Source organism: Pagrus major, chromosome 1 (assembly GCF_040436345.1).
Source record: "Pagrus major chromosome 1, Pma_NU_1.0".
NCBI classification, from domain to species: domain Eukaryota; kingdom Metazoa; phylum Chordata; class Actinopteri; order Spariformes; family Sparidae; genus Pagrus; species Pagrus major.
The window spans coordinates 13,368,568-13,382,925 of record NC_133215.1 but is presented as its reverse complement, the minus strand read 5'-3'; the positions used below and the strand labels follow the sequence as shown (position 1 = coordinate 13,382,925).

Here is a 14,358-nt window from a genome sequence, read left to right as displayed (position 1 = left end):
GGTTAATACCCAATTTATCTAGATCCACTTTCCAGCAAATGGTTAAAATACACAGATTTTCAATGACAGGTTGTCTGTGTTCCTCTATGCAGTGCAGAGTGCTGCAGGCAGCAGTGAGGCTTTGACGGTAGGTGGCGCTGCAGCAGCGTTGAAAGCGTCGCTGACATGCTGGCGTGTGCTATATTCAAAGACATTATGTCAACCATAACTTCAACACAAATGTCTCAGAGTCTGTCCACTTTTTGTGGCTGAAATTGCACAATCAGTCCCTATGAAAACGTTTACATTAATTCAGATGCAATTATTAAATGAAAGTATTCTGGTCATCCCAAAATCTTCAATTTCCAAAATGCGCGTTATTGCTCGCAGTGGAGTAGCTGTGTGTCTGGTCGGAACGTGAACGCACCACAGCCAGACTGTTGTCAAGAGAAGCGTCGCTAACCTTACAGCTCGTCTGATAGCTAACAAGTGACGGTAAGTTTGCATATATCTCTGTCTGACAACATCTCTGCGACAGCAGGGTACGATACACTTCAGCTTCTTCCTCGTTTTGAATACTATGAAGCACAGCAATGCTTGTGGCGCAACCGGAGGTTAACATACGTTAGCTAACTTAGCTAACAGTTGGGCGAATACAATGACAACCTGTTGTCTGGACCGGTTAACTGTCATCTGAGTTTTTAACCCAGTCAGCTCGGTTGGTTTATTTAAATCAGCGGTAAATAGCTAGCAGTTTGCTGACACTAATATGCAGTGCTCAGATTTCTGGCTAAAGTGCCAGGAGACTCGCCGACGTAGGCAGATTAAACTGAATGGCCACGTTTGTCTGAAGTTAGCATGCTAGCTACTTCAGTGCTATTGTTTTGGCTGTTTTGGCTAGCCTCCCCCCGTTAGCCGCCCCTGTTGACATCGACATAATCCCGTTTAATTGCAATGTTTGCTTATGCATTTGTATTTTTATGGTGACGTACGATCAGCTGAACTTGTCATACATTGAATTACGAAATTATTCTGATTTAAACGCACAATGTTGTCTCAACTGCTCCGAATAGTGGCCATTGTCATGATGACACACACAACAGAGGGACAAGTGATAAAATCCTGTTCATGATCATGATATTGTAGTGAGTGTCATTAGGCAGTGATGGAAAGTAATTAAGTTGTACTAAAATACAGTTTGGAGGTAGATGTACTTCACTTGAGTATGTACATTTTATGCGACTTTGCACTTGTAAACCAAACTTATTTTGCAGATTGTTATATTTCATGCAACACGTATGATCATCTTGATGAATATGTTGCCTTTTTGTAGGTCAAAATGCTCAATTGCATTAAAAGTAGATACAATTGGAGCAGGGGCAACAGAAAAGCTGCAACTTTTCAATCAAACATCCAAAATATTTGATGGTTTCAGCTTCTCAAATGTGTTGCCTTTCATTGTCTGTCTTTCTGATCCTGCATAGAGCAAAGGATTCAAATCAGGAGTGTTTTAATTTGATTTATTGGATTGCTGCTCATTGGATTTTATCACGTTAACTATATATACTGCCCAGTTGTTTACTGCTGAGGACATTTCTTTCACCCTAGAATATAAATTGAAGAAGTGCATATTAACTCTGACGCAGCGTAATCCACCATCAATAAAGAGCTGAGTCAAGCACCCATCTCAGGCATCCAAAATGGCTTATCAGACAACTGCTAAAGTTGTGTATAAGACTGTATATTAGACTGTCAGATCTCTGGGACATATAACTGATTTGTGTTTTCTCTGTCCATGCTATAGAAAATGCTGGGGTACATCTGGCAATATGTCTACACGTCCTTCCTGAGATACTGGCTGAAGTGGCTCATCAAACAAGCAACAGGGACGTGTGAGCTGCAGAGAATATGTTCTGGATACAAGCCCGGGGCAACAAGGACAACAAAAGCAGGTGAATTAAGTCATCTGGAATCTGATCTACTTTTCCTGCATAGTACACAGTTTCAATATTCTATTAATCTGCTTCTTGTGTCCTGTTGCAGAATATTCTCTTCGGTCATCAAAGAGCAAGGTAATAAAATGTTTTCACTTTTATCTGTCAGTTTTTAATTAGGATGGAGATAGTTTCATTTCTAGGGATTACTCCTTGGCTCCTTCAATTTTCGGGTCAACTTCAGAAGCTGGTTTAAGAATAGCTTTCAATATAACAACAAATTATTAGTTTTTTAATATAGCTACAGTAAGACAAACACATGCACGCTTTGGTAAAAACTTGTTCTATCTAATCTATTAATGATTTTGGTAATGTCATTTGGAGAAATTATTTCTGAAAATCAGGATTTGCTTACCTGAGTTTTTTGACTGTTAGTTGGACAAAGTCAGAAATTTTAAAGATATCAGTTTGGGCTCTGGAAATGTTGGCATTTAATTGACTAAATAATTAATCACTCCTCCCCAGAATTTGTAATGAAAATATGTATTAGTTGCAAAAAAAATGTTTTTAATACAGGGCAAACACAATTACATATAGGTTAGGTTATATATAAATATATAGGAAATAATAGATATGTAATAATGAGCTACACATACTGTACATACACACAGTCAAACATAACCATAAATCTTATAATCATAAAACACAACACAATTTACCATGCCCTGTATACACAATAACAATATTGTAGGACAGTAATGGATCAGAAAAGCAGATCATTTAATTTAAATGCAATGATGTGATTTTTTAAAAGAAACCCCAGAAGCTGTTTTTTGTTTTCAGTGAAACCTTTTCACGCTCTTCATTGCCTCCATTAAGGCCCTGAACCAGGGGTGCCCAAATGTTTTCCCTTGGAAGGCCAAAGCTGAAAGTTAATGTTTGTTAGTTAATGTCTGTTGTGTTGTATTTTTAAGATTCAAATTGTTACTGACATTTCAAGTTCCATGTGCTGCTTTGAAGACAAACAGAATGTGTGATGAGCCACTATCACAACGCCAGTATTGGGTTAATGTGATCCCTTTTTCTAGATCTGGACTATAACTGCAGCAGATATGATGTAGAATAGAAATCAGGTTAATTGGCATGTTCAAACCTCGTGGGCCCACAGAGAAGAAGTGGAAAGGAAACACCTCTACTGACCTGTTCATTATCTGCTAGCTGTTGTATGTGTGAACTGCAATAAAGACATATTCTGTGAGCCTAATCAGGTCTTATCTTTCAATATACTTGCCAAGCATAGATAAATTGACTGTACTTGCCATCTGTGATTATAGCTAGTGAATCATTTTCCGACCAACAGTTCATTCATGGTAAAAACAGAAGTGCCTAGTCATCTTTTTCATTGCGTCTGAGATTGAATTTGGAAAGTATTTTTTGTACTGTGGGTGGAAGGGATAGATAGATAGATAGATAGATAGATAGATAGATAGATAGATAGATAGATAGATAGATAGATAGATAGATAGATAGATAGATAGCAGCAGCTTTTCTGTGTCATAGCTGGCTGTATCATTCTTGCTCTTTGACTCCCTCCTCCCTTCCTTTGCTTTCTTCCTCTGTAGGTTTTAAGAGGAGCTTTGGAAACCGACAAGGATAAACTAGAGCAACGTGTGGATCAAATTATGAAAGTGAAGAATGTCAAACCCCAGAAAGATCCACTGTAAGGTCACGCCTTATGTTATTTTGATGGTGCTTGTCACTGGCAAGTCTTTGATTTCCAAATCATATTTAGTTGAGTGTAATTTTTTAATCAGTTTATTCATTATTTATTAAATCTTCCTACCTTTCCAGGTTCAAGGAAAGCCTACACATCTGTCTGCTACAGATAACAGGACACAGCAGCTTGTATGTGACTGTGGAAGACTTGAGAAAAAAAGTCTTCAACTCGGAGAACCAAGCACACGAGGCCATGCTGTTGAAGGTGTGTGTTCCTGCTTCTGGATCCATACATCAGTAAAGCAGTTACTGTATATGTTTTAGTTGCATAGATACAGAACAAATAGGTCCAAAGTTCAGTACGTCTGAATCAGTCTTTGTGGATTCAGACTCACCCATTACACTGAGCAAAATGACAGTTGATTTGACTGACATCGTTTTTCAAAGACTTAATACCATGAACTAACATGCCCTGTCAATATAAGACACATTGAAAGCAGTTAAAGCTGTAGAAGAAGAAACTAAAGCTAAAATATGTAACACTTGAATTATTTGTACTGTCAGCTGTGGGACCTGTTGATGCCAACAGTCAAACTGGAGTCCAGGATCACCAAACAGTGGGGAGACATTGGATTCCAAGGAGATGACCCGAAGACTGACTTCAGAGGAATGGGCATGCTGGGCCTGATCAACCTTGTGTGAGTCCTCAATGAATAACATGAGGCACTTATTAACTTGGTTATAAAGAACTACAGTACTGAGCTTTGAAATCATTACCATCTTCTGGCCACAACGTATCTATTATGGAAATACGTGTGACATATTTTCATATACATCAAAACACAGTAACAACAAGCAACAAAATATAAAGACATGGTGAGATGCAACACAGATATAGAGAGCTGACAAAGCAAACAAAATATATTCCCCAGCTGTCCCTTTGTCAGTCAATGGGAGCCTGAAATGCAATTGCAACTGACAAGGAAATCCACACAGTCAGCAGGACTTTTACATACTTATATTCATAAAACCAAGTAAAACTGCAACAAGGGTTATTACATACATTTGTATGACTCTAATGGATGTTTTTTACAGTAATAATGATTATGCTGAAATGTTTTTTCTCTGTTACAGTTTTTTCAGTGAAAACTACACAGAGAAGGCTCGTCAGGTGTTGTCACATGCAAACCATCCTAAACTGGGGTATGACACATTTATACAATTACTGTATTAATATTCACGTATTTTCAGTATTGTGTGAAAAGTTAGATCTTCCTGAAATCACTGCATTGTTGTATATTATGAGACTAGGATAATTTAGTATTCACCATATTTCAGATATTCATATGCCATAGTTGGGATCAACCTGACAGAGATGGCCTACAGCCTCCTGAAGAGCGGTGCTTTGAAACCCCATTTCTACAACACAGTGCAGGGCACACCTGAGCTCCAGGACTTTCATCAGCTATACTGTGAGTAAAAACATATTTTTTGTATTCTTCAACACCTTTAATTCTTTCCATCTCCTTGAAAAATACAAGGTTTTCTGATACATTTGATTCTTCTCTTCTAGGTTATCTGGCATATGAATTTGATAAATTCTGGGTGGCAGAAGAACCAGAGAGTATCATGCAGTTCAATCAGTACAGAGAAAAATTCCATAATATTGTCAAGACTCATCTACAGGACCCTGAAGTATCCTTCACATTGACTGCCAGTTCAGAAAAAAACTAATATTGACTTCTGATGTTGTTTGATCAACAGAAGAAGCATCAAAGCAGACTGAAGCCGACCGATCACTCATACTCCTCAACAATTCGAACAAATTCATTCTCTTATGTTTGGTTTTGTGATTCATCCGTAATGCTTGGTTTATTTTGTCACAGTGATAGTTAAGGGTTTTAAAATAGAGCACAAATCTAACACCCTATACCTCAAAAAATGACCATTCCGATGTGTAATGAAGCTTTGTAAGGGGTAAATGAGAGCTGCTGCAGAGGACTGGTCTGTCGTTTGTAAGCGTTAAAGCACTTTCACTGAGCAAGCAGCCAAATTGTTCCAGATAAAAGACAGTCCTTGAAAAATTGTGATTTAAAAAAAACTCATATTTGTAGCTCTCTTGTTCGTATTTATGTAAACAAGACTTTTGTGTTCTCAGTTTTTCCCCACTCAGGAATTCAATTTTTATGTCCAGATACCATGGCTAAAACATAAAGGGTTCAATTTCACACATTTGAGTGTCGTTAGAGGTCTTGAGGAGTACGACTGTATATGTGGAAATAAAGTAGTATAAAACCTTTTGTGGCTCCAGAGGAAGCTGTATGTTGTCTGATAAATTGCCTCCAGTGCTGTCACCCGGTAATGTAGGCTCTAGGTTTTGAGAAGCAGTCCACCGGTCTAGCACTGCCCTCCCATTACACTGTTCGACTCATTATGGACATTTTGAAAACAAATGATCAAAATAGAAGAACCAAAGAAATCACCTCTTATTCCATGTATTATTTTTCCTTTTCAAAAACTGGCGCCCACATTACCCACAATGCAACTTAGCCACTGAGTGCCATCACTGGAGGCAATTTATCAGATTACATGCAGCTTCCTCTGGAGCCAAAATAGACTTTATTCTACTTTTTCACATATGCAGTAGTACTCCCAAAGACCTGTAAATACACTTTGATGCTTAAAAATGAGTGACCCTTTGATTTAAGGGAAAATGTGTGCATGTTTTAATGTGTCCCTATTGATGTCATCTGGATTCTGTAATATAGGTGATCAAAATGGTTGTTTGACTTAATTTTCATACATTTGTATGTCTAAAGACTGATGTTGCTTTTGTTTTTTATGACATTGTTATTTTTAGGCTGTGATTTGCTTTTGATGAAGATGATTAACAAGTCTTAATGGAAGTTAATAAATACACACTTTGATGCTTTGGATTTGTCTCGTGGTGGAAGTCAAAAAACAATCAGAGTTTGTGAAACAAGTCAAATATATTAAGGGTATACATAAACCTGTTTTACATAGAAAGTTGCCCTGTTTTAAAGCTGCCTTTAATGTAGAATTGGCAGATAAAGATTTACAGGTCATCACAAAGGAGACCTATTATGCTTGAAAGTGAGAAATGTCTAAGTCTTCACCAACAGAAGCTCCTCTCTCCCACAGAAAACACTGCTCCTGAAACGCCTCGTCAGTAGTCTCGCCTTTAATTCTGTGGCTTTGTGACATCACATTACATCACAGAGTCACACGTGCATAATTAATCCCTTGCGGCCAGTTTTGCGTGTAAGAATTGATTTAACACAGCTGTTCTGTTGTTAGAGTTGCTGGGTCAGGCAGGTGTCAGCTGACCAATCAGAGCAGACTGGGTATTTTGGAGGGGGGCCTTTAAGAGACGGGAGCTAAAACAGCAGTTCAGACAGAGGGGGAATGCTGTTTTTTGAGCACAAAAGCATGTAAACCTATTCTAGTAATAACCCAAAATAAAATCATGAGCATTTAATCATTTAATGCTCCCACCATTGACTCCCATTTAATTTTGATTGGGTTCATTGTGACAGATTATAAATATAAAATTAGAAATGTAGAGATAAAACTGCATTTCTTTTTATGATTGGCAGATTCAGATTTACAGGACTCGAAGTGCAAACTCAACTTCCCAGAGGAGATTATCACGTTTTGAAACATTATAAATACAAAACTGCATTTCTTTAATACATCAGTTCAACACAAAGTTGAAATACAAGGCAGATTGTCAAATGTTCCTTTTTCAACAAAGGATTTTCTTTTTTGTCACCACAAGACAAAAAAAAGAATAAAACTAAAATGTGATATGATATTCATTAGGTTTTTTTCAGCAATGTTCCAACCCAGTGTTGGCTCAAGTTTCTCAGTCAAACTTTAAAACGTAAATCTCAATTTGGGTCATCGATCCTCTTCTTTGTGACCATCATGGCTCTCTTGATTTGTTCGAATGAGACAAACATCACAACGTTCCACGATCCCAACCTCAGAAACGAGGGCACAAATCTACAAGAAACACAAAAGGAGTTTGTAGTGAAGAATGAAAGACACAATTTATCTAACGACCTCAAGTACAAAACAATTCCTAAACAAATCAGTATGTTGGGGTCAGGGAGGATATGCTCACCCTTTGTAGAAAGCAGTCGGCCCCTCTTTTGTCATCATGGTCCAGGCACAGTTGATAGCACTCTTGTACTGGCCTGGTGGGGAGTTCATGTATCTAGTTTTCACCACATCTACTGGGGAAGCTATCACTGTGGTAACAAAGCCTGCACCAAACGCAGAAACAAAGTGGCAGGGCAGGTTGTCTGTGGAGATAAAGAAACGAAAAACATAAGAGTATGAATGATGGGGACCAGAGGGCCTTTGTTCTCAGTTTAACAGTATAGAAACACATGTCAGCAGATTGTGCAACCCCGTGGACGAGGCAATAGAAATGATTGAGATAAATCATAATAACTACTGTATTTACAGCACCGAGGAGGGAAAATACACTTTGTTCTGTACCAGCATGTGTGCTGTTATCAGCCTTGGTGGAGTTGAAAGGGTGAGAGGGTGTGTGGATTTCTGCCCAATCAGCTGTCTCTGTGTGATGCCATTATGTGTGTGTGTGTGTGTGTCAGTGTAGCCCAGGCACACATGCATGAGCTCTCCCACTCACCTGACAACAGGTTGTGTTTGAGGATGGCCTCCTTGATCAGGTCGTATGTAACCAGTTCTGTGCAGTTGACAAGCGCATTTCTAGTGATGTTGGGTAGTGTGCCTGAGGAAACCAAAGAAGATTAACAAGTTGTATGTTTTACTATTTTTAACTAATCAGTTATGAATCATTTCTCGGGCTTCTTGAGTGGCACCTTTCCAGAGTCCACGCATGCCCTCATTCTGGAAGATGTGTTTGTAGGCCTGCATGGTGCCAGTGTAGCGACGGGCCACGCCGTCCAGGTTGCTCTGGGCCTGAAATCGAACCTTGACCACATCTGTGGGTTGTGCAAACGAGACTGCCATGGCGCCTGTAGTACAGCCGGCCAGGATACGTATCAGCACATTAGGGTCTGGAGAAGGAAGGACAGGAAAAACCAATGTATTTAGTCAATTATTCTTATTAAGTGCAGTTTTGAGGTGCTTGTGCCTTATTTTTTATTTTTTGTTATTTTAATTCTCAATTAAAACATCAATCACTGTCACCACCCTCAGATCTTCGTCCATTACACTTTGCTGAAACTCCTCTAGCATATTTACATGAAATAACATGTTGTGGACTTGAATCAAATACTGTTGTTACTCAGTGTTGTAAAAGTACCCAAAAGTCACACTTCAGGAGAGTAAGGACATCGTGTTAGAATATTGCCTTACCAAAAGTGATACTCACCCATATGAATAATACATGGGAAGTAAAATTATACAAATATAATAATTATGTATATAATTATACATGTCGACAGATTATCGGATCAGATGTTCAGCATTTTTCTGATTATATTGGAGTCAGTGTTTTTTTGTTTGAAAATGTTCTACTAGGGCTCAGATGCAGTATGCAATCTGCAAAATAACTAGTAACCAAATCAATATAGAGAAGTAAAAGTACATTTTTTGCCTCTAAAATGTAAAGTAGCAGAAAATGGAAATACTCAAGTAAAGTACAAGTACCTCAAAATTGTACTGAAGTACAGTACTTAGTTGCATTCCATCACTGCTTCATTACTTCTATCCATACTGTACATACAGCAGCTGTTGCTTCTCACTCTTTTTCCCCTTCGAAGTTCTAGTTTGTTTTTTTTTTTGTGATGGAGGCAACATTATTATCGGCCAGAGCGACAATTGGTCAACATGTAAATGTATGTATAATTTTACTTCTACTTGTATCTTAATACTTCAGTACATTTATTGCCAGGAAATTACTTTTGATACTTAAGTATATTTAATATCAGATACTTCAAGACTTTTACTTTAGTACTATTCGTAAAGGTGACTTTTCACAGGTCACTTTTTTTTCACAAAATTAAATTAACACTATCTTTTTACTCAAGTATGACTTTTGGTACTTAAAATACTAAAAATAATCATCATTAATAAATGGCCAGATTTATAGTTAATTAAACTTTATTTAATAGTCATTTCACTGTTAGCAAACAATGAAATGCTCTGTAAACCCTTTATTAAGCAACTGTTTAATGTAAAGTTGCAAACTGATTTTTTTTTTGTAAATGGTTAATGAACCTTTACAATCTTTTGATAAATGGTTTATAAAGCTTTTCATTGTTAATAACTATTAACTGAAGTTTATTGTTTATTAATAAATGTTTATTATAAAGTGTTACCAGATGTTCCTTATCCGAATAGAGGGTCTAAATATAGAGGTTGTGATATGTTGTATGGATTGTAAAGCCCTCTGAGGGAAATTTGTAATTTTGGACTTGAAGTTAATATCTATTTTTTATGTGAAGGTCTTTGGTTTCTGACAGTGGGACTTTTGAAATCTATAAACCATGTCTGTCAGCAGGGATAGCCTGATTTGTGAAAGCTTGATTTATTTAGAAATGTATGACTAAAAGTAACCACTTACTGTCTTTGCCCCCAGTGTAGAAGTTTTTGACGTTGTCGTAGAGGCCGATTCTGATGGAGGCGAAGCACATCTGTCTCTGCAGCCCTGCCACCAGCCCGTTGTACAGAGACCTGGGTCCCTCTGTTTTGATCATGGTGCTGATCGTCCCGAACACTCCTCTGTAGCGGATGCCTCCCACCGCTGTCTTCTCTCCCTGAATCTGGGGTCACACATTGTACTTAAGGCTAAAACCAGCTTTACAGAACAAAAGTAGAAAACCTGCAGCGTATAGCAACAGAAGTGTGAATGAGTGTGATTGATTTTTGGATAATGAAGTAGACAAAGTCAAGCTGCTCAGTCAATAGTGTTTTCCAAAGTGTCCAAAATTAGTGTAATGTCAGGTGTATTGCTGTAAATGTGAGGAAAACATGCTGTGTGACACTGGAGATGAACAATTTGCTTCTTCCTTTGTCAGAACAGATACCTGTAGTCTGACTTTGGCTGTGTCCAGAGGAAAAGTGACAATATCAGCCCAACAGGCTGCTAGCCCAGCACTCGCCATCTTCACCCCCAGTGGTGGAGGAACATCTGAGGGTTTAAGTCCCACCATGTTTCCTAATGCTGGAGTTAAAGGTATGCACAAACACACAGAGACACAAATCACAAATAAACCCACAATATAAATAATTAACCTCAGACACTTCACTCGTCTCTTAAACTGAATGGTTAGTGAATGATGATGCCTTTTATGTGCCAACGGTCAAAGTGTACACCGATGATATAAAACATACTTACATTGTGCGTCTGAAATTTGAAGGTTCCTTTGTTACCGGGCAGGATCTGATTGGCCAGATTATAATCCATAAAGGGCCCGACTCCACAGTAAGGAACGATGCATCTTTTGCTCTGTATTTATATATCGTCTGACTGGCTTTTTTATGACATCCACAGAGAGGCGTTACTGTGTACTCCTGTACGCACGGGTCTATTCAAAGTCCACCGACCGTCAGAAAGTCAATGTTCAATTTACCCCACAGTGCAGGCAAATTTTTAGAAAAACAACTGTTGTACTTCCCCGCTGTGGCTGTAACATCAATATCTTTCTATCCAAATAGAAGTGTTTTTCCAAAACGGTCTAAAAACTTTCATTAATGTTTATAAATGTTATTTTCATGGCTTCAGGTACAATCGCTATATCCATGTTCACATTCATGGACAGTGAATACAATTTGGAAAAACCTGCCAAGTTTCGTCATTAGACCAAGTGTTGGCACTTAACAGCAGTCAGAGTTCATTGGAGGCTTGTCTTCACTCTCAGCCAATGATTAAAAAAACTGGTGTGTGAGAGAAAGTGTTTGCAGCTGTGTCACCAGCCTGCCCTGTCACTCTTGTAGTAGCGTTGCTGTGTCACACAGTATTTGTGCATGTAGACACTGTTCACATTTTTGTGAAAAAACTTTGAAGAAATAGACATTGCGGAACAGTATAGTGACGTGAACTAGTGACTGAAGTTCACTGTGCAGCAGATAAGAACTTTGCATCACACCGTGTGTGGCCTCTCAGCAGTTTGGCAGCAGTGACGGTGCATGTTTCATAACAGCTTGCCCTAAAATCAACCTGTGGAGCTCCTAAAACAGTTTGAGAATTACTTTTCACAGCACTCATTTGCAAGTTTATCAGGTGTGTCCAGCTAAATCTAATGCAGTGTAAATCCTACATTCATGAATGTTATCATCAGTTTTTGTTGAGGTGTGGATTCAACGTTATCTTATTTTGTAGGCTGTATAGTTTATGAGTTGTTGTGTTATAGTGAGAGGAGTTTTTCATATTTTCTCCACACCATTTACTGTATATCAATGAGTATAAACTAAATGCTAAAAGTTCTTAGTCTGGGTGCCCAGGTAGTTTACTTACTAAAGTGTGCGCCGACGTACGGAGGCTGATTTTCAGCAGGCTCTTTACTGCACGTCTTTCCCTCTCTGTGCCCCGTTTCCTGTCTGACTGCCCTAGCTGACCATTCCCAAAAAAATCATCTTAAAAAAGAAACACATCTTTGTGTAATAAAATGCAATCAAACAGCACCAAAAAGTTCATTCATAAACTTCTCTGAAACAGTTACACTGAACCTTAAAAACCTTATGAGGCTTTATTACGGGCCTGTTGTGTTAGATTAGATTAGGTTTAGCTAGGTGTACTCAACAAACAGGAGTGTGAGTGTTTAATGATAACTTAAAAACCATAAGAAGAATAAACACTGAAGAAAAGAATGATTTTGTGATTAAGATAGTTAACAGGCCAGAACAAAAGTCTCTCAAGCTTCTTAAATTACCATCACTTAGAAAGATATGATGAAACCTCACAAGAGACTTTTTCATTTGAGCTTCAAGACTGAGAGAAGATTGACAGATCCCAGTGGACCCCAGAAGACATATAAGCAATATTTCATCAGTCCTGGTCCAGCAAACATAATTTCTGATAGATTAATCACTTATAGATTTGTCATGTGTCTGAGCAGGGAAGCCTCTTTTCAGTCTCATTTATTAGTGAGCTGACATTGCTGTGATTGGTTAACCTGAGCCACAACCCCAGTGTGTTTGGTCTACAGAGAGAGAGAGAGAGGAAGAGAGGCCCTGTAACCAGGTTTAATATAGATGTCCTCCAGGAGCATGTTGCTTCACTCTTTCTATAAAGGACACAAACCACCTTCCACTGCTGTTATTAAAATTCACTCTAAAAGTGCAATGTTTTGTTTGAGCAGGCTGTTTGTTTGTCAAGTGCAGAGGAGAGAATAGGAAAGAAAATCCTCCATACCTGATGAAATTTGAGCTTGAAATGCGGTTGTTTTAATGTAAAGAAGGAACAGAAGCAGATGGCAGTGTTCTCAGTCCTCTGGGAGAAAGATCCTTTGCTAAAGTAATTACACTGTACCAGAATCTAAAAATACTTTTGTAACAAGAACATAGAGCAGATTTTTATATGCATTTAAAATTTTACTTAAAAACAACAAGAGAATCATAAGAAAATGTACGTATGTGTGTATGTATACATACATATTTTTTATTGGAATTGGTATATATTATATTAGCTGCAACGATTAATCGTTTAATCATTGAGTCATTTTTTTAAGAAAAAAAAGTCAGAATTGGTGAAAGCTTTGTGACCAAACAACTGATTCATCTGTCAATTTTTTTTCTCGATTAATCAACGAAAGTAATTATATTTTTGTTACGAATGTTTTAACATCTAAGCAGCATTGTACTGTACTGTAGTTAGTCGCGGTGGAGACTATTTTAACTACTTTACTGGGTAAATCTATAACAATACATCATATTTTGTAAACTGATGGTTTTCTGTATAAAATCTTTATCCACGAAGTAATTACAAACCTTAGCTGTCAAATAGATATAGTGGAGAAAAGATGTACAATAGTTTTACTTGGAAAAAACTAATTGTTCAAGTACCTTAATGTGCCTAAATACAGTACTTGAGTAAATGTACTTAGTTACATTTCATCACTGGCACTTAATTAATGTGAGTATGACTAAGAAAGAAAGCTCAATTCCAACTCACATCACTGTGAATCCACTTACATTTGAGTTACTGTAAAGCAACAGTTTGTAATTTTGTAAAAAACAAAACAAAAAAACAGGTGTATTGTGTACTTGTATATTTCAATATATATTTATACTAGTTCAAAAGGAAGTTACAATGCTGTGTTTATGTCTGTGGAACAGCGTATTGATGCTTGATGATTAAATCTGTTTCAATATTCATTTTCTGCAGAATCGATACCAGCTACACTTTCTCTTTTCTCCAACATACATTATTTTTAAAGGCCTGATTCAAAGAGAACAAAAACAAATGTTTCTAAAAAAAAGTGTGATGTGTAATGTTCACTACAGTCTTTCTGCTGTTTTCTGCTACTAGCCAAGAATATAAAAAGTTTTATCTTGTTGTTATGACCTTAATGTTGAGTCCTTTTATCCCAGTGGTATCGAAAATGATATTGAATATCAATAACTTTCAAGGTATTGTGTCAAGGTTGAAAATTCCAGTATCATAACAACACTAATCATACTTGAAGTGACTAAAAGTACAAACCATCCTCCACCAGATGGCAGTAACACTCAGTGTCCTGCTGGTAAATGAAAAAGGCCCGAGGCGTCG

At 37.6% G+C, this 14,358-nt stretch overlaps 2 protein-coding genes across 2 annotated transcripts; one reads left to right on the top strand and one right to left on the bottom strand.

Annotated features, from left to right (window-relative positions):
* The first annotated feature begins 395 nt into the window (after positions 1–395).
* Positions 396–6,565, top strand: elmod2 (ELMO/CED-12 domain containing 2). Its single transcript, XM_073465427.1, has 9 exons — positions 396–474; positions 1,784–1,931; positions 2,023–2,051; positions 3,536–3,633; positions 3,765–3,894; positions 4,194–4,327; positions 4,764–4,832; positions 4,968–5,101; positions 5,203–6,565. Exons 2-9 carry the CDS (start codon positions 1,787–1,789, stop codon positions 5,361–5,363), a joined length of 900 nt encoding a protein of 299 aa, XP_073321528.1. The 5' UTR covers positions 396–474; positions 1,784–1,786; the 3' UTR covers positions 5,364–6,565.
* Positions 6,566–6,815: 250 nt separating this feature from the next.
* On the bottom strand, positions 6,816–11,079 carry ucp1 (uncoupling protein 1). The gene is made up of 7 exons (XM_073465416.1): positions 10,987–11,079; positions 10,676–10,812; positions 10,213–10,411; positions 8,504–8,701; positions 8,311–8,412; positions 7,777–7,957; positions 6,816–7,655 (listed from the first exon to the last, which is right to left on the bottom strand). The coding sequence occupies exons 2-7, from the start codon at positions 10,799–10,801 to the stop codon at positions 7,541–7,543; spliced, it is 921 nt and encodes a 306-aa protein (XP_073321517.1). The 5' UTR covers positions 10,802–10,812; positions 10,987–11,079; the 3' UTR covers positions 6,816–7,540.
* Positions 11,080–14,358: the final 3,279 nt, after the last annotated feature.

Excerpts from the sequence above, each read along its gene's own strand:
- ucp1 (XM_073465416.1), bottom strand. The coding sequence starts at position 10,801 with ATGGTGGGACTTAAACCCTCAGATGTTCCTCCACCACTGGGGGTGAAG. Across the intron at positions 8,702-10,212 it reads CTACACTGGGGGCAAAGACA|ACCCTAATGTGCTGATACGT; the intron begins GTAAGTGGTTAC and ends TTCCTTCTCCAG. Across the intron at positions 7,656-7,776 it reads CCGACTGCTTTCTACAAAGG|ATTTGTGCCCTCGTTTCTGA; the intron begins GTGAGCATATCC and ends TGTTTCTTGTAG.
- elmod2 (XM_073465427.1), top strand. The coding sequence starts at position 1,787 with ATGCTGGGGTACATCTGGCAATATGTCTACACGTCCTTCCTGAGATAC. Across the intron at positions 3,895-4,193 it reads ACGAGGCCATGCTGTTGAAG|CTGTGGGACCTGTTGATGCC; the intron begins GTGTGTGTTCCT and ends TTGTACTGTCAG. Across the intron at positions 4,328-4,763 it reads CTGGGCCTGATCAACCTTGT|TTTTTTCAGTGAAAACTACA; the intron begins GTGAGTCCTCAA and ends TCTCTGTTACAG.